General features: G+C 50.4%; 1 protein-coding gene across 20 annotated transcripts in view; it reads left to right on the top strand.

Moving 5' to 3' along the window:
- Positions 1-25,004, top strand: part of MACF1 (microtubule actin crosslinking factor 1) — a 1,825,008-nt gene that overhangs the window by 1,618,820 nt on the left and 181,184 nt on the right. For all 20 annotated transcript variants that reach the window (XM_069622429.1, XM_069622430.1, XM_069622431.1 and 17 more), the window contains 5 exons: positions 5,616-5,785; positions 6,884-7,043; positions 15,933-16,127; positions 16,722-16,850; positions 17,599-17,742. In XM_069622429.1, the coding sequence (XP_069478530.1) occupies positions 5,616-5,785; positions 6,884-7,043; positions 15,933-16,127; positions 16,722-16,850; positions 17,599-17,742 (798 nt within the window). The remainder of the gene's footprint in view (positions 1-5,615; positions 5,786-6,883; positions 7,044-15,932; positions 16,128-16,721; positions 16,851-17,598; positions 17,743-25,004) is intronic.

Raw genomic sequence — 25,004 nt, 5'->3', positions numbered from 1 at the left:
GGTGGGGGGCATGCATAGGTGACATAGGGTTCCTCAGGTGGGGAAGCATCCATAAGTGACATAGGGTTCCTCAGGTGGGGGGCATGCATAGGTGACATAGGGTTCCTCAGGTGGGGGAGCATCCATAAGTGACGTAGGGATCCTCAGGTGGGGGAGCATCCATAAGTGACATGGGGTTCCTTAGGTGGGGGAGCATCCATGAGTGACGTAGGGTTCCTCAGGTGGGGGAGCATCCATAAGTGACATAGGGTTCCTCAGGTGGGGGAGCATCCATAAGTGACATAGGGTTCCTCAGGTGGGGGGAGCCTGCATAGGTAACGTAGTGTTCCTGAGTTGGGGAAGCATCCATAAGTGACATAGGGTTCCTCAAGTGGGGGCATGCATAGGTGACATAGGGTTCCTCAGGTGGGGAAGCATCCATAAGTGACGTAGGGATCCTCAGGTGGGGGAGCATCCATAAGTGACATAGGGTTCCTTAGGTGGGGGAGCATCCATAAGTGACGTAGGGTTCCTCCGGTGGGGAGCCTGCATAGGTAACGTAGGTTTCCTGAGTTGTGGAAGCATCCATAAGTGACGTAGGGTTCCTCAGGTGGGGGAGCATCCATAAGTGACGTAGGGTTCCTCAGGTGGGGGGGCATGCATAAGTGACGTAGGGTTCCTCTGGTGGGGGAGCATCCATAAGTGACGTAGGGTTCCTTAGGTGGGGGAGCATCCATAAGTGACGTAGGGTTCCTTAGGTGGGGGAGCATCCATAAGTGACATAGGGTTCCTCAGGTGGGGGAGCATCCATAAGTGACGTATGATTCCTCTGGTGGGGGAGCATCCATAAGTGACATAGGGTTCCTCAGATGGGTAGCATCCATAAGTGACATAGGGTTCCTCCGGTGGGGAGCATCCATAAGTGACATAGGGTTCCTCAGGTGGGGGGGCATGCATAGGTGACATGGGTTCCTCAGGTGGGGGAGCATCCATAAGTGACGTAGGGTTCCTCAGGTGGGGGGCATGCATAGGTGACGTAGGGATCCTCAGGTGGGGGAGCATCCATAAGTGACATAGGGTTCCTTAGGTGGGGGAGCATCCATAAGTGACGTAGGGTTCCTCCGGTGGGGAGCCTGCATAGGTAACGTAGGTTTCCTGAGTTGTGGAAGCATCCATAAGTGACGTAGGGTTCCTCAGGTGGGGGAGCATCCATAAGTGACGTAGGGTTCCTCAGGTGGGGGGGCATGCATAAGTGACGTAGGGTTCCTCTGGTGAGGGAGCATCCATAAGTGACGTAGGGTTCCTTAGGTGGGGGAGCATCCATAAGTGACGTAGGGTTCCTTAGGTGGGGGAGCATCCATAAGTGACATAGGGTTCCTCAGGTGGGGGAGCATCCATAAGTGACGTATGGTTCCTCTGGTGGGGGAGCATCCATAAGTGACATAGGGTTCCTCAGATGGGTAGCATCCATAAGTGACATAGGGTTCCTCCGGTGGGGAGCATCCATAAGTGACATAGGGTTCCTCAGGTGGGGGGGCATGCATAGGTGACATGGGTTCCTCAGGTGGGGGAGCATCCATGAGTGACGTAGGGTTCCTCAGGTGGGGGAGCATCCATAAGTGACATAGGGTTCCTCAGGTGGGGGAGCATCCATAAGTGACATAGGGTTCCTCAGGTGGGGGGAGCCTGCATAGGTAACGTAGTGTTCCTGAGTTGGGGAAGCATCCATAAGTGACATAGGGTTCCTCAAGTGGGGGCATGCATAGGTGACATAGGGTTCCTCAGGTGGGGAAGCATCCATAAGTGACGTAGGGATCCTCAGGTGGGGGAGCATCCATAAGTGACATAGGGTTCCTTAGGTGGGGGAGCATCCATAAGTGACGTAGGGTTCCTCCGGTGGGGAGCCTGCATAGGTAACGTAGGTTTCCTGAGTTGTGGAAGCATCCATAAGTGACGTAGGGTTCCTCAGGTGGGGGAGCATCCATAAGTGACGTAGGGTTCCTCAGGTGGGGGGGCATGCATAAGTGACGTAGGGTTCCTCTGGTGGGGGAGCATCCATAAGTGACGTAGGGTTCCTTAGGTGGGGGAGCATCCATAAGTGACGTAGGGTTCCTTAGGTGGGGGAGCATCCATAAGTGACATAGGGTTCCTCAGGTGGGGGAGCATCCATAAGTGACGTATGATTCCTCTGGTGGGGGAGCATCCATAAGTGACATAGGGTTCCTCAGATGGGTAGCATCCATAAGTGACATAGGGTTCCTCCGGTGGGGAGCATCCATAAGTGACATAGGGTTCCTCAGGTGGGGGGGCATGCATAGGTGACATGGGTTCCTCAGGTGGGGGAGCATCCATAAGTGACGTAGGGTTCCTCAGGTGGGGGGCATGCATAGGTGACGTAGGGATCCTCAGGTGGGGGAGCATCCATAAGTGACATAGGGTTCCTTAGGTGGGGGAGCATCCATAAGTGACGTAGGGTTCCTCCGGTGGGGAGCCTGCATAGGTAACGTAGGTTTCCTGAGTTGTGGAAGCATCCATAAGTGACGTAGGGTTCCTCAGGTGGGGGAGCATCCATAAGTGACGTAGGGTTCCTCAGGTGGGGGGGCATGCATAAGTGACGTAGGGTTCCTCTGGTGAGGGAGCATCCATAAGTGACGTAGGGTTCCTTAGGTGGGGGAGCATCCATAAGTGACGTAGGGTTCCTTAGGTGGGGGAGCATCCATAAGTGACATAGGGTTCCTCAGGTGGGGGAGCATCCATAAGTGACGTATGGTTCCTCTGGTGGGGGAGCATCCATAAGTGACATAGGGTTCCTCAGATGGGTAGCATCCATAAGTGACATAGGGTTCCTCCGGTGGGGAGCATCCATAAGTGACATAGGGTTCCTCAGGTGGGGGGGCATGCATAGGTGACATGGGTTCCTCAGGTGGGGGAGCATCCATAAGTGACGTAGGGTTCCTCAGGTGGGGGGCATGCATAGGTGACATAGGGTTCCTCAGGTGGGGGGCATGCATAGGTGACATAGGGTTCCTCAGGTGGGGGAGCATCTATAAGTGACAAAGGGTTCCTCCGGTGGGTAGCATCCATAAGTGACATAGGGTTCCTCAGGTGGGGGGGCAAGCATAGGTGACATAGGGTTCCTCAGGTGGGGGAGCATCTATAAGTGACGTAGGGTTCCTCAGGTGGGGGAGCTTCCATAAGTGACATAGGGTTCCTCAGGTGGGGGAGCATCCATAAGTGATGTAGGGTTCCTCTGGTGGGGAAGCATCCATAAGTGACGTAGGGTTCCTCAGGTGGGGGAGCATCCATAAGTGACGTAGGGTTCCTGAGTTTGGGAAGCATCCATAAGTGACATAGGGTTCCTCAGGTGGGGGAGCATCCATAAATGACGTAGGGTTCCTCTGGTGGGGAAGCATCCATAAGTGACGTAGGGTTCCTCCGGTGGGTAGCATCCATAAGTGACATAGGGTTCCTCAGGTGGGGGGGCATGCATAGGTGACATAGGGTTCCTCAGGTGGCGGAGCATCCATAAGTGACATAGGGTTCCTCCGGTGGGTAGCATCCATAAGTGACATAGGGTTCCTCAGGTGGGGGGGGGCATGCATAGGTGACATAGGGTTCCTCAGGTGGGGGAGCATCTATAAGTGACATAGGGTTCCTCCGGTGGGTAGCATCCGTAAGTGACATAGGGTTCCTCAGGTGGGGGGCATGCATAGGTGACATAGGGTTCCTCAGGTGGGGGAGCATCTATAAGTGACGTAGGGTTCCTCAGGTGGGGGAGCTTCCATAAGTGACATAGGGTTCCTCAGGTGGGGGAGCATCCATAAGTGACTTAGGGTTCCTCTGGTGGGGAAGCATCCATAAGTGACGTAGGGTTCCTCAGGTGGGGGAGCATCCATAAGTGACATAGGGTTCCTCAGGTGGGGGAGCATCCATAAGTGACATAGGGTTCCTCTGGTGTGGGAGCATCCATAAGTGACGTAGGGTTCCTGAGATGGGGAAGCATCCATAAGTGACGTAGGGTTCCTCTGGTGGGGAGCATCCATAAGTGATGTAGGGTTCCTGAGTTGGGGAAGCATCCATAAGTGACGTAGGGTTCCTGAGTTGGGGAAGCATCCATGAGTGACGTAGGGTTCCTCAGGTGGGGAGCATCCATAAGTGACGTAGGGTTCCTGAGTTGGGGAAGCATCCATGAGTGACGTAGGGTTCCTCAGGTGGGGAGCATCCATAAGTGACGTAGGGTTCCTGAGTTGGGGAAGCATCCATAAGTGACGTAGGGTTCCTGAGTTGGGGAAGCATCCATAAGTGACGTAGGGTTCCTCCGGTGGGGAAGCATCCATAAGTGACGTAGGGTTCCTGAGTTTGGGAAGCATCCATAAGTGATGTAGGGTTCCTCAGGTGGGGGAGCATCCATAAGTTACGTAGGGTTCCTGAGTTGGGGAGCATCCATAAGTGACATAGGGTTCCTGAGTTGGGGAGCATCCATAAGTGATGTATGGTTCCTGAGTTGGGGTAGCATCCATAAGTGACGTAGGGTTCCTGAGTTGGGGAAGCATCCATGAGTGACGTAGGGTTCCTCAGGTGGGGAGCATCCATAAGTGACGTAGGGTTCCTGAGTTGGGGAAGCATCCATGAGTGACGTAGGGTTCCTCAGGTGGGGAGCATCCATAAGTGACGTAGGGTTCCTGAGTTGGGGAAGCATCCATAAGTGACGTAGGGTTCCTGAGTTGGGGAAGCATCCATAAGTGACGTAGGGTTCCTCCGGTGGGGAAGCATCCATAAGTGACGTAGGGTTCCTGAGTTTGGGAAGCATCCATAAGTGATGTAGGGTTCCTGAGGTGGGGGAGCATCCATAAGTGACATAGGGTTCCTCAGGTGGGGGAGCATCCATAAGTGACGTAGGGTTCCTGAGTTGGGGAAGCATCCATAAGTGACGTAGGGTTCCTCCGGTGGGGAGCACCCATAAGTGACGTAGGGTTCCTGAGTTGGGGAAGCATCCATAAGTGACGCAGGGTTCCTCCGGTGGGGAGCATCCATAAGTGATGTAGGGTTCCTTGGATTAGGGATCACCTTGTGGACAATATATGTGAAGGGTCCATCTTCCCATACATTGTCCACAAGGTTCACATACATACAATTACTGTTGGAGCAGTAATTACCATGCCTGTAGCACCTTGTTTTGCTTGTAAGAGTCCAAGTGCTTCACATGGGATGCCCCAACCAGACTTGATGGTAGGCTAGAGGGAATCTAACCAAATTCCATAGCATGTCTGGACAGAATGGTTTCCAATCAGAAATGCTGCCCGCTCAGCTCGCAGGTAAATTTTGCCAAGTGCAGAGAATGACCCCCAGAACTCAGTTAACATCGTCCGCAGTGTCCTGAATAGAGTTCCTAGATTGGCCTCCCTCAACCCCCAGCTAGTACTGCGATAACAATGATTTTTGATCTTTTCATAACTCTGGCAGAAAGTGGTAACATAGACTCGTCACAACTGGTCTTTGCGAGCATATGTAGAACCCCATAGATTGAGCCAACATATCTTGCTGCTAGCCAGCCAGCAGACACCATGCATTTGTTTTTACACGCCTACACATCAAGTTGCCTTACGTCTGGTATCACTCTTCTTTGTTCACTGTAGGAAATCCAGAAGACATTGGGCAGTAAGCAGCCAGTTTATGACACCACCGTTCGGACAGGCCGGGCCCTAAAGGACAAGGCCTCACTGACAGATGATGTGCAAAAGCTGGACCACCTGCTGGGGGAAATTCGGGACCGATGGGATACAGTGTGTGGGAAATCTCTGGAAAGGTGATCATTCTAAAAATGTCTTGTGTTTATGGGCGAAACCTGGAGGCAGTAGTTTCGACGAACCAGATTTGCTTTGTGAAAGACTGAACCGTGGTAATTTCTGGGGCATGACTCTTGCCCCATTCCACATAAATTGCAGACATTTCCCATCTCTGCACAAGGCCTCTGAGTTCTCTTTACGTGTGGGTCAGGTGAACATGCAGGATTCCTGGGGGGGGATAATGGATTGCAATCTCTGTAGTGGCTTGGAGGAATCCATGCCATCTCTCATTGCAATCGATTAGCACTGTTAAGAGTGAAAGAGGCAGGAGCATAGTACGGGCAATGGCTTCCGGGTACATTGGAGGTAGGTTTCCTAAATGTGTAGGACTCTTGGAGACCTAAAATAGAAGCGCACCTTTTTTATAAGCCCTACTCTTCTTGACGCTTGGAGAATAGGCCTCCATAAAATTGAGGGTTCACTGGGGGAAGGAAATGCAAGAGTTTGCTTACTGTTCCACTGTCTTCTCTCTTCATTGGTTGAGGCCTTCGATCTCGAACATACAGGTCCATTGGTATTTGCACTTTCGTCATCAGTAATTGGTCTGCTGGAACATTTTCTGCATGTGACCTAATATTGTGCCACTGAACCTACAGAGTGTCTGGCTTTTAAATACTTCCCATTATTCTTGCCTTCTGTCTTCCCCTGAAGGAGTTTCTGTAGCTTCAACAGCCTGTATTTGCTGATACACTTCTTTTCATTGCTTGGGCATGTTCCCTGTTGATCTATGGAGTTTGTGTCTTTAAACGCAGTGAGGTACCCTACATGGCCCTGAATTCCTCGTTGCCCATATCGTGCTTCCTAACTGTGTCTCATTTGTTTATGAATGACCTCCATAACGGGGAATGTTTGCTCTCTGTCCTGTAACCTTAAGGAATCCTCTCACCTGTGTTTGTTATCCCTAAGACTGCTTGTCTGCATGTGCCTAATATGGTTGTGACGCATTGCTGCTAGAACCGATCACACAGACCCTGCTCTATAGTTGAGGCAATCGAGACTGTGCTGTTCATGTGGCCCAGGTAGCACTGCTAGTCTCCTAAAACCTCTCTTCCCCACAGGCAGCACAAACTGGAGGAAGCGCTGCTCTTCTCAGGCCAGTTCATGGATGCACTGCAGGCCTTGGTTGATTGGCTGTACAAGGTGGAGCCCCAACTGGCTGAAGATCAACCCGTTCATGGTGACCTGGACCTGGTCATGAACCTCATGGATGTTCACAAGGTAGGGGTCTCTATATTTCCGTTGAAGGGGTGATGGTTTTGTAGGGGTGTAAAAACTGTGACAAAGTCCCTTGGCTTTTTTTGGCCGGCCATATATGGATGCTAGACCCGTAGGCAATATGAGGAGCATCTCCTAGTCAACCCATCCTAGGGGCCAGGTACACCCTTTTTGTTTTGCTTTGTTTGGGCTCCTGACTCGAATTTCTGGAGGTGAGTAAAGCCTTCTGCTTTATTTCCCTTGCCTGTTATGCTCATTCTTACGGGGAAACTGACTAGTCCCTAAGACTGTCAGTGCTGAGAGACTATGGGCCTCATTACGAGTCTGGCGGTAACTGAGGTGGTAAAACCGCCTGGTTACCACCGGACTCGTATTACCATTCCGCCTCTGTGACTCCTGGAATTAGCGGGGCATTACAACCCCGGTGTCCCGGGAATTCCGTAGGCGGAATGGTGTTAATCTCCATTCCCATTGAGTCCCATAGGACTCGATGGGGATCATGGAAACACCACCACCATCTCGTGATGGTGCCGGTGTTTCCTCGTCCGCCTGCAGGCGGGCGGTGTTAAACCCGCCAGGTCTGACCTGGCGGGTTTGACGCCTACGCCTGCAGGAGTTATGATCGGCCGTCATGGAAACAACGGTGGCGGCGGGTTTACCGCCACCGTTGTTTCCATACCGGGCGAGTTATAATGAGGCCCTGTCTCTCTTTGTAGATTTCTTGTATTTTTACAATTGCAAACATCTCCTTAAAGTGAAGTGTGGTTTCGGTACTTTGTATGTAACCTTATTTCTGATGCTTGTGAATCTGCTTAGAATCACATGCTGTGCATATAGTCCGACATCTAGTGGTAATCGTGGAGTATGTCAACATGGGCATGACTGTAACACTATCCCTACGTGATGTGCAGTGTACCCAAAATCCCTTGTGCGTCCAGGCCCCTCAGATTGTTTTTTTCTGCCAACATAGTTGGTCGCCTTATGCGGAAATCGAGTTAATATTGCTTACTTTGTCCCACGACCTATGGTCATCTAGTCTCCCGACTAATCTCTCAACGACTGCCTCGTGGGCTTGCTGCTGCCGAAAACATCCACAACTGCTCGGCGATGATCGACCATGGCGAGTTAAGCATCGTATTTCTCGCAGGGCGTGTGATTCAAAGGCCTCCAGTTCCTCCCTTATCTGCGCTAATTTGGCAGGGATTGCTGCCGTCGCACATTCTTGTTCCAGGTCTTTTAGCCTGGTCTCAGAGAGGCGAAGGTCATTCCTGATCACTTTTAGTATCCCCGGCTCCCTTGAGATGGACATGCCCCTTATGTACACCTGAAAGGCCTCGCAGCGCACCCCACTGTCGTATCTTGTTGTCGGTTGCATTCAGAGAAAGTCTGTATATCCGAGAGGATCTCAGCTTTGAACACTATGTCCTGTAGGGCTTCCGACTTGAAGCGCCAAGCGCTGCTGGGGGGCTGAGTTGATCCCAGCACCACTGACGGTGTCCCTGGGGCATGGCCAGATAGTGTGCGGTTGAGTATCTGGGCACTTTCGACCTTACCAATGAGTTCTCCCGATGTTAGGAATAGGTTTATCCTGGACGAGCTATCATGCACCGATGAGTAATACGTGTATCCCGCTCCCAGGGATTTAGGGCCCGCCAAGTGTACCGTATGCCAAGTGATGTCATGAGCGTGTGTAATCCTCGAGCCGCTCGTGACGGGGTTCTTGGCGCAGCTCCTGTTCTATCAAAGTCATTGTCTAGTATCAAAATCATATCCCCCTCCCAAATGATCTGCACTCCAACGTATACCATGAGTATGGAAGCCAAGGTGTCAAAAAACTTGGGGGTATCTACATTGGGTCCATATGTGTTCACAACCAGGCACTCTCCATTCGCTATTGTACAATGTAGGATGATGTATCTGCCCTCTGGGTCTATATAGCTCCTTTTCAGTGTGAATTGTACAGGCTTGTGAGTTAACGTCAGGACACCCCTGGCTTGTGTGGAATAGGTTGTGTAGAATCTGTTTGATCCCCTGGAGGGTGCTAGGCCTGATGCCAGGCTGCTCTGGGCGTGGGTCTCCTGTAGCAGGAGTATTTTCACTCCTTGCCTCTGGGCATACCCAGTGATCCTACGGGCCTTTGTAAAATTGCCTTTACCACAAACATTCCAAGACATTAGCCGTATAGCCAAATCATCTCTTCTGGGGACATCCCAGCAATCGCGCCCCTGCATATAGAGCACTGTAATAGCAGTAAAATCATGTTGCTCACTTGATGAGTGCAATGCTGCAGTACTTCCGCCATCTTTGCCATAACATTCCCCAACACGTCCACCCCCCTCCCTCATTGCCCCTACCCATCCAGCAGTGTAACCCCCTCCTCCCCTTAGTCCAGTTACCTGTGGGCCACCCACAACCCACCTGTGTCACGGGCCCAATAGGGGCACGTGTACAACCGAACCTCTAGGGTAACCATTGCAGCCGCAGTGAGGAGCGCTGCCTCCACATAACCAGCACCTTAGACACCCCAGTGAAACACTGCACATTTGTTATTTCGGGCGGTTAACATTTCCACAGAACACTATCAACTCATGTGAAGCAGGATAGTAGAACTCCGAGGCAGAGTGAACAACCAGTGAATGCGCCCTGAACAGGTATTACCAACATTGCAATATATGGTAGGCAATTGAGATTAATATGTGTCGACTTCGACTCATGGCCAGAAGGATTACAGGAACCTCTAACAAGACATTATAATGTGAGTAGTCCGTTCCGTTCAATCATTCTCCCATAGGTGATCGGCAGGGTTGTGCAGGGGTATCTGTGCTTCAATAAATTGTACTGCTTCATCTGATACAGTAAAAAAAATAGAGTTTATCTCTAAAAGCAAATTTGAGGCGTGCCAAGAACAGTATGGCGTATTGTATGTTACGTTCCCTGAGCATTTTCTTCACTCCGAGAAATTGGCGTCTTTCTTGTTGGATGCCAGTGGAGATGTCGGGGAAGATCCTGATAATTTGGGAGCCCAGCCGTAGTTCTTTTGTCGCCCAAGCCAAGCGTAGTACTTGATCCCTGTCTCTGTAGCTTAATATTTTAGCAATTATAGTTTGTGGGAAGTCACCAGGTTTAGGTCGTGGGGCCAGCTCAAAGTGAGCCCGCTCTACAGTGAATAATGGGGAGAGGTCAGGATTGCCCAGTAGCTCCTTCAGTAAATTTTCCGTGGCCAGCTCCATCTTTCCGGTTAATGCATCCTCAGGCACACCTATTATTCGAATGTCATTTCTGCATGACCGAGATTCGTAGTCATCACATTTAGCCTTGACAAATTTCATGTCACAAGTTAGAGTGGCCACCGTATCTTCGTATCTTGAAGGGCATGCAGTCCATCTTCATTAGCACCAATCCTGGTCTCAACTTCCGTCATTCTGGCGCCTTCACGAGCCAGTTGTGATTTCAACGACGCCACATTGGCATTAATGTCATCCAGTTTTTCATGAAAGGATGCAAAGTTTTTCGCCATAGACTCCATCATGGTGGTCAGGTCTGGAAGAGTTGCAGATCGAGTGGCTGATACATCGTCTTGGCTTGACGAGGCTCGATCCTGTTCGCTTCTGGGCGCAGCCACTGTATATTTATCCATGAGGCCAGATTGTTTACCTCCCCGGGCTTCCTTGGTGTCAAGACGCTGTTGCTGAAGGATCCTGCAGGAGTGAAGCTGGTCCTCTAAACACCCTAAGCCTGCCTGCCCAACAATCCAGTAACTATAAAACTACTGGACAGGCAAACCCAAGGGGAAAGGGGAATTGGAGAGAGAGAGAGAGAGAGAGACAACAATTGTTGAACTCTCTGGAACTCCTACTGCTGGCACTTCAGTCTGTCTTCACTGGAATGACCTTGTAATTATATTTCAGTTGAGTTCCTAAAATAGAATGCAACCTTTTAGTACATTTTCTAACTCTCTACAAATGACTAAATTAGAAATAATCTACTAAATTCTATTACCTTTAGCCTAAGCTTGAATTGCTGTTAGGCTGTTTTATTTCCGTAAGTTGTTATGTGGTTATATTGATGGTAGACTTCTGCAACTCTTTTCCTTGCAATTTGTAATGTCAAAATATCTTTTCTTTTAAAAGAACAATTTTTTCTTCAGAAGTTCTTTCAAGTAAACTCTTCCTCAAGAACTATGAATGAATGTCCTTAAAATAAACACCAAAGAATTTTATCACTATTACTATCCTAGTCTTAAAATTTTAACTTAGAAAATAGTCTTTCTTAATATTAAGTACCTGATGCTGTATAGGATGGTGTAATATTCAAAATTGTAGTATGGAAACTCAAAATCGGCATACTCTCCTTCTAAAAGAAAAGTCTTTAGTTCATAAGTCCTTCAAGTGAAGCTACGCACTTGCAACGAAGCAAAAACGAAATCCAAGATGGCCCCGACGCATGTACGACATCATAAGGTCGTTTTCTCTAATCGCGCGCATACAAATAACACACGGTACGCGCGGGCAAACGAACAGGACTCTCGTCCGTAGAAAAATGAAATTAGTTCTTCTAAAACATTCTATGTTAATACTTCAACGAATTAGAACCGCGCGCCTTGTTAATAGTATTAAATACACTAAATCGCGTTTAAGCAATCTTAAAAAGTTAAAAACCAATTCACAAAATGTACAGTTCCAAATGCAGTTGAAAAGACTAAAAAGATAAAAAATAAATACGCTTGAATCCAATACACAATTATTTTCTGGCGATCCAAAAGTTCACTTGGCTTTGTCTTTAGCTGGAGGACTGGAATCAGCTGCACAGCATCAGTGTCACTTAGAATTTGTTTCTTTCTTCTACTGTAGTCTTCACCTAAATTGAGTACTAAGCTAGATGTAGTGAAAACTAAAATATAAGTTATCTACAACCTTTTTAAAATGAAAACTTAACCTTTATTTACTGGAGCTAACTATAACATGGCCTACTCTGGTAGAAACTTTAATGAAAGGCAGTTTAGAACTGTCAAGAACATTCCAAATGACAACACAATGCTGCCTGCGGTAAACTAAACCAATCACTGCTGGGAAAGTGTTCCACCATCTTGGTTTGGGAGCATTTCATCTTTCTAAATGAAAGTTTGTTAAGGGAAATAGATCAAACTTACAAATGAAGTTTTCTACTCTCTAACCAGGTTTTATTTAATATTTTAACAAACCTCCCTTTCTAACTTTCCTGGAAAAATATTTGAAATAACCAATTCTCATAGAACCCTTGCCAATATGAGGTACAAAATGTGAAAACCTGACACTTGGTCATTCTGGTCTGTGGTCGCAGCCCTCTCCGACACGTGTGGTGTCCAATGCTTGATCTAGCGTGCAAATAAGCAGCCAGTTTTATGCAGCAGGTGCGGTGGGCAGTTCGGTTAAGGCAAGCCGGGGCCGTGGAGCATGGGGGGTCGTAGTGGCCCAGCACATCTCTGCAAGTTTCTGAATGTAGCAGTGACGGCTTAGATGTATTGCACTTGTAGGCGGAGTTGCAGAAGAGAGGATATCAACAGGTGTTTAATCATATGGCAATTGGATACAGTTGGGGATGAGAGGCAGTGGGGCCAGGCGATGCGGCAGCGCCCCCCCCCCTGCTCTCTCCAATCGGGGACCACCAACCCCTTAATGTAGCAGCAGCAGGCCAGATATAGTGGTCAGAGTAGTAGATCGGCAACCCAAGCACCCCTCCGCAGTAGATACCCCAGTTCAGATGGTGAGGTCACACAGGCCACGTGGGAGCGGAGCGCAACCGCCGCAGGGCCAGTTGCCAGTACAAAGCCAGGTACAGCAGTCACAGGGGTAGGTAGGCCCCGACTCTATCGGGGTAGTTCAGCAACAGGGAGACCCCACTGCAGCGGGGAGCCCGGTTTTAATGTCAGGGCCACTTGGGCTATGCAACTGCAGCGCATGGCCGCCTCACGGTTGGTCCCCAGTGCAGGGTTGGTGCGACAGCCACAGGGCAGGTGGGCCGTGAGTCTATCAGGTAGTTGAAGTTTAACCCCCAGCCTCTATGCCCACCTCCGTAGCGTTGCCTACAAATATCCTGGCTGCAGCATACTTACTTGTGGTCAGGGGAGCCCATCCCCACCAGCAACTGGTCCGGAGCGCCCCCGCCGAAGGTGCACAGGGCCGCCGCCCGAGGCCACAGGGAGCAGGAGCAGGCCTCGCCACAGACCACCCTCAGTTGGCGCCATGGCGCAGGGGAAGGCCGAAGGCTCAGGCACCTCGCCCACAACACACAGCCGGCACACCGCTGCTCCGCGCCACCAAAGGAGCCTCAGTAATCTATGGCCAGAGAGGGGGGAGCTGCGAGAGGGGGGAGCACTCAGCTGCAGCTCCCCCGCCGCTGTGAGAATCTGGGCTGTGCTGCAGCCGGGGATGATAGATCAGTCTGGTCTCCATCAAGACCCTTACTAGTCAACCTCACATCGGCTCGTAGAGTCAGCGAAATCCAGGCACTGGTCGCCTCGGAACCATATACTACCTTTCACAAGGACAAAGTAGTCCTGCGGACACACCCAGGATTTTTGCCCAAAGTACTGTCTGCTTTCCACTTGAACGAGGAAATAGTCCTTCCTATGTTTTTTGCCGATCCCAAGGACGAAGCACAGAGAGTTCTGCACTTACTGGATGTCAGGCGCGCTGTTAAATTTTACTTGGACAGGAACAAGGGCTTCTGCAAATCGGTCGCCCTGTTTGTCACTTTGGGAGGCTCAAAACCAGGCTATCACGCCCCCAAGGCCTCCATATCCCGCTGGATGGTCGCGGTCATCAAGGAAGCGTACGAGGGCCAGCACAAGCCACTTCCGGCCAACATGTATGCCCACACAGTCAGGGCCAAGGGAATGGCCATCGCATTCCAACGCCATTTTTCTTGCCAAGTCATAAGCAGGGCGGCCACTTGTGTCTCTCCCTCGGCTTTCTGCAAGCTTTACTGTTTGGATGCCGGCTCTAGATCTGATGCAGCCTTCGGACAGGCGGTTCTCAGGAACCTATTTGCTTAAGGAGTGTCTCCTTTCCACCCTGGGGCTACATTCAATTGGAATCATCCATGCAGTATGGAGGAAAGGGGATGGGACGTAAGAGTAATTATATGTTACTCACTGTAGTGACTAACATACTCTTAGTCCTTAGTCCCCTTTCCACCATACCTCCCATCAACCTCTCCCCTAATAATACTGGTGTCATTAATGTTAAATCTGTTGTCGACGCGTCAATGGGGTGTGGTGCTAGAGGGTGGAGTCAGGGCAGCGTATGCTCCCTGGCCGCACCCCTGCGTGCCTCTAAATTTAAATGGGATGAAGGTTTTTTCTGATGAAAAAGGTTCAGTCTCCCGTCCCTTGGAAGGGACGCCCATACCGTATGGAGGAAAGGGGACTATGGACCAAGAGTACATTAGTCACTACGGTGAGTAACTTATAATTTTTTCAGTATACCTGCTTAGTGTATTGTCTTGGGCTGCCTGTACCTAACCACCATCCTTCTCCCCTCCCTTGAGTGAAGCCAAGACTGCTCTGCCATTGCTGTTCATAGTCATTTTGGTCCATCTTTCATTTGGAGCCATTTGTTGCCCTTAGTATAGATGGTGAAGGCGCCCACTCCACAACACAATATCCCAAAATCAGAATAATGGACACACCTCAGTAGGGAATGAGACCAGGAGAGAGATTGCAAGGTGAACAAAGTTTATACAAAGAAAATAGTGCACGCAGAGAACTCTTCTGTGTGGAGAGCGCTCTGCCAACAGATAGACGGGCAGCACATTAAAAAGGCATCAAGCGTCATGAGTGACATCACATTACGAATGTACAATCCCGTAATTCGGTTGTGTTGTGTCATCAGTGCGGTATGGATCCATAGGTGTTGAGCTCATGGGATTGGTGGGGGCTTCGATGTCACTCTGTAGCACGTGGATCAGCTGGGCTCATCTTTGCGAGGTGAAGGTCAGGCTGGCAAAAATGACACTTTCGCTGACTAAATGATCTTGCACAAACAGCATTTTAGCGCACGAGACAAATGACACTCGTAAAGTCAGGTAGGAATGTGGTTGCCTTTCAGAGTTCATATACAAATTATAGTCAGGCTTTATACCCTCTGCACCATGGTACAGATAGACCTAGAAGCTCTGCCCCAGGTGCCCACCTTGGAGGTTTTGATCTACCAAATGCCTCATGGTACGAATGGACAAATGTTATGGTTAGGAGAAATATATGAGTGTCTGGTGTTAGGGCTATCTGGGGTGTCTTCGTTTGGTCACTACAGGAGGCCAGATATGTATCTTTATCAAAGAGCAGAGGGGCATGGGCCTGGTAGTTTACAGCTTTGCAGGGTGGGGGTTAGAGAGGACACAAGCAGGTTTACTGGAGATGGATGGGTTCTCAGGCAGAGGCCTGGTCTGGTCTCACACAGGGAAATGTGCTCATCTGTTCTGGGGCGGCACGAGAGGTTGCAACAATGAATAGCTGGACTTCCTTGAGAACAGAGTTTGTGCGAAGTTGGCAGGAGGCATTGGTGCGGGGGCCTGGGCAGGTGGTGTGACGTACGGAGAAGTGAAAGCGGTAGTGACAAGTTTTTAGAGATCATGTTCAGGTCTAGTAAAAGATGGCGTCTGGCGAGGGGTTCAAAATGGAGTCCTAGTATGTTGCATGATTCCTAGGTTAGTAATTAATAAGTAATTAACATGGATTACAGTTGGGCGGAAGGGAGGGACGTCTCCCCCCTTCAGTACAAGTGAGATTTGTGCACAAGGGAGTGGTGAGAGGAGTGGAATAGACTGTTTCCCTCCCAACAAAGGTTTCACACCCCTCACCAAGGGGCTGTGGAAGAATGTCCCTAACTCTCTGTGTCTGTCTTTTTGCTACAGGGTTTCCAGAAAGAGCTGGGGAAACGGACAAGCAGCGTGCAGGCCCTAAAACGCTCTGCCCGTGAGCTGCTTGACACCAGTCGTGATGACATTGCATGGGTAAAAGTGCAGTTGCAGGAGCTGAGCGCTCGATGGGATACAGTTTGCAAGCTCTCTGTGTCCAAGCAGACCCGTCTAGAGTTGGCCCTCAAACAGGTAACTGTATGGCGCCTTTGATGTTGGGTAATGACACCCGTCCTGGTAAATGACATGGTTCTGGGGGGATGGTGCACCTCTTGCATGTGGATAAGGGTGAAAGAAAGGTGCTGGCCAGTTGGGGAGCGGCGTGATGCTCGGGCAAAGGGACGGCTTAATTTTTTATGGCATGCCGGAGGGATCATGGCACAATCTGATGTATGTTGAATTGGAGGGGAGGGGGGGTATTTTTGCTGCATTAGTGGTGCGTATGTTGCTGGTGTAACACTACACTGCGTGAATAGTGCACAGAATTCTGATAAAGCCACAGTGCCACTTGATTGGTCGAGTTGATGTGAGGCAGCATGCTGTTATTGATGTGTCGATGAAAGTAGAATTATGAAGATGCATGTAATGGCAGTGAAACAGTGCAAATGGTGCTGGAGGTGCTGACTGATTGGTGCGTGGGATGGTGGCGGGACTGGTGCTGCTTGTTTGGTGTGATTTGTGCGGTAGGCTGCAGTAGCAGTCAATTGTAGTGCTTGCTCTGCATTGCCCAGTAGAATGGCAGCATTTCCTTTCTGAGATGAACATTGTGTAAATATTTACTTCAAGGCAGAGGAGTTCCGGGCTGCGGTCCATGTGTTGTTGGAGTGGTTATCCGAAGCAGAACAGACTCTGAGGTTCCGGGGAACCCTGCCAGATGATGTTGAGGCTCTACAGTCCCTCATCAACCTGCACAAGGTAAGTGGTTCTGTTGAAGATGCTTGCAGATGTCAGTTGACATGAGATGGGGCCAGGCTTGTACTTCCTTTGGTTGTCCTTAATTTAAAATGGGAGCCGGTGTAGAGGATGTGCCAGTCCTGTCTGTGGGTTATAAGAAGCAGTGCAAACAGACAGGTTATTACCAACAATCACTCATAATGCACTTGGCCCTTTGCTTTCCAGTGAGTTCTGGGCATGTGTTCACCTAAAGTCTGTCAGAAGTATTTTATGGTGATTCTCTACGAAAGCAGGTTGTGTGGGGACGGTGTACAGAGAGGATTTGTGTCTGGCACAGTCTGTGCAATGTATTGCCTGTGGGTGGGGTTCATTGCTAAAGGGGCTGTGCATAGTCTGCAATTCACTGGCAAGATGGGGGTTATGTGCTAAATATGGTGTGTGTAATTAAGGCTGGGTGTAGTCTAGGAGGGACATAGGCCAAGGAGCTCAGTCCTTTGGGTAGCCTAGAAGCAGCACAAGTTGAGGGATGCACACTTCTAGGATATGAATGTCCTATTTTGGTTGAGGGGGCGCAGGCTGGGGGATTTTTCCAGGGATAGTCGGTAGGGCACAGGCTGAGCAGCTCTACAATCAATGCTTTGTGTGGCATCCGGGCCGAGGGCTCTCACTGGAGATTGACTTTTGTAAGAATGCGGTTGCATTGCATACTGTAATTTCTGGTGATCTTTTTCCCTCCTGTCAATCTGCCCAACACCTGCATTCTACACAGGAGTTCATGCGGAAGGTGGAGGAGAAACGAGTGGATGTGAACACGGCCACTGTGCTTGGGGAAGAGATTCTGGCTGTCTGTCACCCTGACTGTGTAACCACCATTAAACACTGGAACACCATCATCAGAGCACGCTTTGAGGAGGTGAGACTGGGGAAAGTGAGGGCCATGCACCCACTACTTACTGACATAATGCCTGCCAAGAAAAGTGAATGTCACAACTTTACACCAAAACTAGGGTCAACAGTAATGTTGGGGTTACAATCTACACTGCAATGAGGGTACGTGAGGAATTGGGTATTTCAACCTTACACCAGAATGAAGTGTGAGACACCAGAAGGTGTCTCACTCGCTAGTCCTCAGGGATCTGTCATCCTGGTGGCCAGGACACAGCCATCACATTTGTATCTGGTTCCTGGGGGTGGACGAGTGCGGGAGGATCACCTTGGATGAGGGGTCTTGTGGGAGTGGGACACGGAATTGTGAGACGTGGCATCCCCTTCCATGTAACACCTTTTCCCCATCCTACCAGGCAGGATATTTAGAAACTCAAATCCTCCCACCCCCACCCTTTCCAGACACAAACACTTTTCACGGACAGGCCACTGTGAGCGAAAACAGACTAACACCAGAGCCGTATACCTGACATGTCTCAATACAACGGTCAGGCAATTACTGCTCATTAAGTGAATTAAGTTGTTTAACCCTTAGTGGTTTTTACGGGTGTACGGCTCACACCGAAGGCTAATCAGTGGCATTTAATAGTGGGCTGCAGCCTACTAATTATTAGCAAACCAAAGCATCAAAAAGGCAATACAACAGGAGAAAACAATTTTAAATAATCTGTGCACTCTCTCCAACTCACTTTTGCCAATTACTGCTCATTACACACACCTGACTTCCATCACACTTCCCCACATGGATAAAGGGCGGAGCACGAAAGCACACTCTGAGCAAGGCAAACCACACGAGGAAACAGCAGTTTAATACAAAGAGAAAGACGGCGAGACCAGAGAGGGTCGCAAGGAGGTAAGTAACCGTGAAGACTGTTACTTTCGTGAGCCATAGAAAGTAAGAAACCGAAGACCAGGAACATAGGCTGATCAAACCTGCACAGTGTGTCCGAGGTACCCGGGGCTCACCTCTGTCGATAACCAAGGCGGGGATGAGCGATTGCTGCCGTGGTATTGTCCTTGGCTCCTACAACAAAGCAGAGTCAGAAAAGACATCACAGCCGGTGAGTCGGAGACTGATACCAAACCAGCTTGTGTTTTGAACCAAGGTTGCAAGCCGCAACATTGTATAAAGAGAACAGCGTGTCAGGCATTTGCAAAGAGCGACGCAAATATTATTGGAAACCAAAACGAGTAGTTGAACTTTATAATTGAACTTTGGGAGAAAAGATACCATACACAGAGTGGTCCGGAGCCACGTGGGTGCTCATTGGAAAGTCTCTGTTAGGTATCCAACGGATGCTGAGTGTGAGAAAAAGGAATATTGAGATTGAAGTCATGCAACGGGTCAGGCAAAACCCAGTGCACATTCGAAAGTCTTTGATAGTTTAAAGTACAACACAATTGGTCTGAGCCTGGCTGAGAGAGACTAATTTAGTGAAAGAAAGGGATCTGAGCCCGGCTGAGGGGCATCCGGGTTGAACCATGAGTTACCCGAGAAAGAATTATCTGAACATAGTTTGAAAAGGATCTGAGCCTGGATGAGGGGGATCCAACGTTGAACCTTTTGTTTTGAAAAGGATCAGAGCCCGGCTGAGGGGGACCAGGTTGAACACCCTAATTGAGTGCTGGAAAAGGAAAAGAATGTTTTCGTGTTGTTTTTGTATACCAGGCCCTCTGAGTCAAGAGACTTGCAAGAGGTATACAGGCTTGGACACAGAAGGTCTTGAACTGTGTTAAATTGAACTGTGTCCTTGTTAGGCAAGATTGTATGCAGTACCCTTGGGGTGCACTACAATAACCCTGACCTCCTGGCAATAGGAACCCAACCTTTGGTATAAGCATGTACTGCACAAGTTGGTAGAGTGACTGAGCAGCCAGGCTTATCTCAAGAGGGGTCAATGTGAGCTGTAGGGTTGTAACAAAGTTTCACATTGACAAGTACCCAAATAACACTTACACTCAAGGTTTCTTGATGAAACAATTATTTATTAATTTAACAGTCAGTTTGAATACGCCTTCTTTAGAAGGGAGCAAATATATGTATGTTAAGGAGAATTCTCAGAAATGTTCTGATTCCCTCTACCTTAGAGACCCTGAGCGACTTTGCTGGATTTTGACGACTTGCTTTTTTTAATCTGGAGAGAGTGAGAGCTTTTTCCCCCCACTCTCGCATATATTTTGATGTGATTTTGTACTGTGTTTCTCTTTTGGTTGTGGAGTCTGACAAACTCCACAGGCGTCATCTTTTACATTGTGTCTCACAGCACCTTCAGTGCAGTGACACAGGGAAGTCTTTCAGATTTCCCCAAGGTTTAAATACCTTCTCTTGGATAAACGACTGTTTCCCAGAGCAGTGAAGTGAAATTGACTTTACTTCCATTTGTAACTTTCTAGACCCAGCACACACTATCTTACAATAGGGTGCTGGAAGGGTTACTTGGTATCCCCTATGTCTAACTTCTTATGTAAACATTTTTATGTTACCCATTCCTCACTGAATGGCTGGTGGCAGCGGTTTACTTTTTTTTCACCATTGTGGGATTTTACCGCAGGCTGCGTTCGCTGCCATGATAAAGCACCCATGGGTGCCATTTTTGTCAAAATGGCCCGGTCTTCTTTTTTCGCCATAGCTTTGTGGAAAGGTCCTTCTTGACGTTTGTATCGACAGAGAAGCCCCTGCAAGGACAACTTCTCCCTTTGAGTTGGTGGGACCAATCAACTCCAAAGGAAGCCACCTGGACATCCTCTCAAAGCTGGTCGAGCATCCACTGGAGTCACTGCTGGAACCAGATAGCCACGGAGAGGAACACGAGTTTGTGTGCGTTGCTTTTAAGCTGGCAAGAGCTCCAGGAAGATCCTCCGGACTCCCAGGAAGCAGGACTAACTTAGCCTGACCCCCCTCAAGCAAGGAACCCCGGGACCCCAGAAGTAAGCAAAGCCCATCTCGACCACCAGGAACCGCAGTGTTGCTATTTGCGGTAGACACGAGGAGCTGCAACACCAAACAGCCGCTTGTTTGAAGTTTGCCGGTTTCATGCAGTGTCCGTCCCATTGCAGTGCAGGAGTCCCCAGAGGTCCTCCCTCTTGTCCCCACAACTGAGGCCCAGGAACAGCGAGAGCTGCATAGGAACAGAAGTCATCTGCTGCACTTTTTCTTCAACCTACAGGTACTGTGAAGTTTAAGAGAACTTACCTCTTGTTCTCCATCATGGGGTCTGGCATGGATTCACATGCTCATGAATATTCCCCGTCGTCAGGCTGGGTATCCTTGGTAAAGAAAAAATCAGTTTCAGTTTCACTTCTGAACTGTCTTTTTCCTAACAACCAATCACTGGTCTCTGGGTCATACTGCCCCCAGCCAATGACTGCCCTCTACCTAAGCCCATCCTCTGGCAGCCATCTTCAGATTTTTACCGTACGTTCAAGTGTTGGGATTCCTCGTGCTATAGCTCTCAAGCTTTTACTGTGTTTTGCGATTTTGTAAGAGTTTTGCTCTATTTTTTCAGTCAGTCGAGTCTCAAGCTCCATCGATACACCATCCGATTGACAAGGACCCATTTCCGGAATGTTCAGCACCCCTCAAGTGCGAATGTCGTTGAGTTTTCTTCTTGGAGGATTCCAGAAGCTTGCTCAAGGCCTGCAGCGGATGAGGAGGAGGACTTGGCTCCTCTCTTGAAGGTTTGCCCCGACTGCAACCTACGGAATGTCTTTTCGGATGACATACATTGCCTGTCCCTAAACTGCCTGCACGCAGACCGGACGCACGTGGAGGATGACTGCGCGTCTTGTCAGAAGATGGTAACCTGCACGCTGAACGACTGACGCAGGCGTCTCAATGAGTGGCTACAGGCCAAGGCCCCTGCTCTGGGTGAGTCCCGGCAGCATGCCTCCCCTTCCCAGAAGAAGAAAGTTGAGTGGTCTTCGAAGTCCTTTGAGGGTGGCCCTCCCACGGGGCCCAACATAAAGCTAAGCACCACAAGTTCACTGCCACCGGGAACGCCGTTGCGATGGGCAATGCAGCAGTCAGGGCGAGTACTGCGTCTCCAGCGCATTCGACCACGAGTCAACGCTCAAGTTCTTCTAAGAAGAGGAAGTTGGATCATCCGGGCAAGCTCTTGGAGAAGACCCAGACAGGCTCTACTGAGAAGGCTAAGGGGGAGCAGGGCTGAGAATTCATGGGGTGGCATAGAAATTACCCCGTTTATGCGCAAGACGACATGAAGGCCTCAGGCTCGTCCAATGTCACGAAGGCCCAGGTACATCTGATGAAGGCCCCTTCCAATGAAGGAGTGGTGGCGTGCCTCGCGAAGGCCGCCGGGGTGGATCCCAGGTCACGGCCCCGAAGGCAAGAGAGTATCCATCGAAGACACCAGAGAAGATGATGCCCAAACCGTCATCCTTGGTCGCAGAGAAGGGAGGGCACAATAGCCCTTCATGGATCGCTAATCCCTCCCTTGAGGAGGAGTTTACCAACCTCCGAACCCTCCAGGAGATACGATGCATCGAGAGCAGGCCCTATGGGAAGGATTCTGACAAAGGCGACGACGAAGATGATGACGAGCGACAGGGCGTGGAGGGCTTGGAGGACCAGCCTAAGCCACAAACGCCCTCGCCTTCGTCGCCGCAGCCACCTCAGCAACTACCTCAGCAACCACCTGGGGATATCTCGGTGGACATTTTTACTGCTCTGCATACCCTGTGCTTGGAAATCCGGACTAGGATGCTTCTTGCATCGGCAGACACAGCGACGACGGCCATGGATGACGACAGCAGATTGGGGATCTCCCGTCTCCGCCGCCTAGATCTTTACCGCCCGACGAGATAGGCTCATTCCACGCCATCATCTTGAGGGCCTCGGAGCTGTTCCAGCTTGTCCCTGAGGAGAAGAAGCAAGAGGGTTTCCTTTACGAGCGTCGCAAGGCTCAGAGGAAGACCGTACTTTCGATCCCGCTCTTGGATGACATTTGGGACGAGGGGTTGTCCCTCATGAAGAACCCTTCATCGGCTCTGGCGAAGAGGGACCGTTATGAGAAGAAATACAGAGGGCAGAACTCTCCGCCCAAGTGCCTACGGTCCCAGCCGCCCCCTGACACTGTGGTTTCGGCGGCAGTCAAGAAGAAGTCTTTGGGCTATGCCTCGTCGGCGGCCTCCTCCGCCCCCCCCCTCCGGACAGTGAGGGGAAGAAGTTGGATGCCATGGGGCGAAGAGCTATCACGTCGACAGCGACGACCATCAAGGTCCCAAACGCCCTCGCCATTGTGGCGCATTACGAGAAGGAGCTTTGGTTCAAGTTCGCTCCCCTCCTGGACTTCCTTCCCGACGACAAGAGGACGGAAGCTTTGGAGATCCTACAGGAAGGGCGGAGTGGCAGCGGACCATGCCATTACGGTAGTCGCGGACATCACGACACAGGTTTCCGCCAAATCGGCAACAGTGTTTTCCTTCATCTGTGGGGCTGGTTTAGGGCCGCTAATTTCCGGCAGGATGTTCAGTCGAAGGTGTTGGACATGCCCTTCGACTGGTACAATTTGTTCGGGAAGACGGTGGACGAGTCTCGTGCCTTGGGCACCCTTCAGCAACGACGGCCTTCCTTTCAGACTTCCCGAGGAAAATCCCAAGGTCCTTCCAAAGGATTCGGGGGAGGTGCTTCGTCTTACCGTCGACCCTCCCGCTCGTCCCAGGAGACCAACAGGGGCTGTGCCAAATCTGGAAGAGGACGTCGTCATCACCCAGGCCCCCAAACAGGATTGAACCGGCCGTGGCTTCGGGCTCCCACCCGAGCATCCCAGTGGGAGGACGGCTAGCGAACTTCGTCAGAGTGTGGAAGACCATCTCCACTGACCGTTGGGTCCTAGACGCTCTCACCCACCGACACACCCTAGAGTTCCAACAGAAGTGTCGTCATACACCACCAGTGGCCCGGCAGGATAACCACATCCCTCAGCTTCTGCTGGAGGTGCGGCCCATGCTAAAAATGCATGCGATAGAGCTCGTCCCAAAGAGGCGTGGGGCTCCGGATTGTACTCTTTTATTTATTCCTCGTAAAAAAGACCCGCGGTTGGCGGCCCATCCTGGACCTCCGCCGTCCGAACAAGTACATCAAGTCTCAAAAGTTTTGGATGGTGACTCTTCAGCACATGCTAGGACAGCTGGAAGAGGTGGATTTTCTATCGTCCCTGGACTTGGAAGATGCCTATTATCACATCCCCATACACAAGGGCCACTGCAAGTTCCTCCTCTTCATGGTTAAAGGATAACATTACCAGTTCAAGGCCCTTACCTTCAGATTGAAGTCAGCGCCAAGAGTTTTCACCAAGTGCCTGGCGCCAGTGGCGCCGCAGCTGCGTCTACGAGGGATCCACGTGTACCCTTAGCTGGATGACTGGCTCATCCGGGCAAGCTCAAAAGACATCGCTGTCGAACACACTGCGAGGACCGTCCAGCTCCTGACGGTGAACAACGTAAAGTCCTGCTTGATTCCATCGCAGGACGCATGGTTCCTGGGACACCGACTCATCACAGTGTCGTGCCTGGCGTCTCCGTCGGAGGAGAGGATAGCGGCCATCTTGGGCAAGGTACAACGGCTGTTGGCCTTGAAGATTGCAAGGGTGAGGTCCATCAAGTCCCTGCTCGGCATGATGTCGTCATACATATACCTCATTCGGCTCTGCAGGCTACGGATGCATCCATGCAGGAGTTCCTCAATGCCCATTGGATACAAGTGTCGGGAAGCTTCGAGGACAAGGTCACACTCGATGAGAGTTTCGATCGAGCAATACGGTGGTGGGGAGTGCGCGCACATCTGTCCTCGGGTACGGATTTCCAGACCCCACCTCATCAGGAGATGGTCATGACAGACACCTCCCTGGAAGGAGGGGGAGCGCACACCGGAAGTCTTCATGCAAGAGGCCTGTGGTTACCAGAGGAGAAGACCTTGCACATCAACGTGTTGGAGCTGCAGGCAGTGTTTTGGGCCCTCAAGTCCTTCCTTCCATCCCTCAAGGGCAATGTGGTAAGGGTCTTCACGGACAACACCACCACAATGTTCTACATCAGGAAGCAGGGGGGAACCAGATCCCCAGCGCTCTCCAAAGAGGCGCAGGACCTTTGGCACTGGGCCGTAGCCCAGGGACTGTTCCTCATCCCGTTTCATCTGGCAGGAGTGAAGAACACTGTTGCTGACTCTCTCAGCAGGGTGTTGCGCTTGTGCCACGAGTGCGAACTTCAGCA

This window comes from Ambystoma mexicanum, chromosome 11, assembly GCF_040938575.1.
Source record: "Ambystoma mexicanum isolate Mex_15411 chromosome 11, UKY_AmexF1_1, whole genome shotgun sequence".
NCBI classification, from domain to species: Eukaryota; Metazoa; Chordata; class Amphibia; order Caudata; family Ambystomatidae; genus Ambystoma; species Ambystoma mexicanum.
This window is presented reverse-complemented; position numbering and strand designations above follow the sequence as displayed.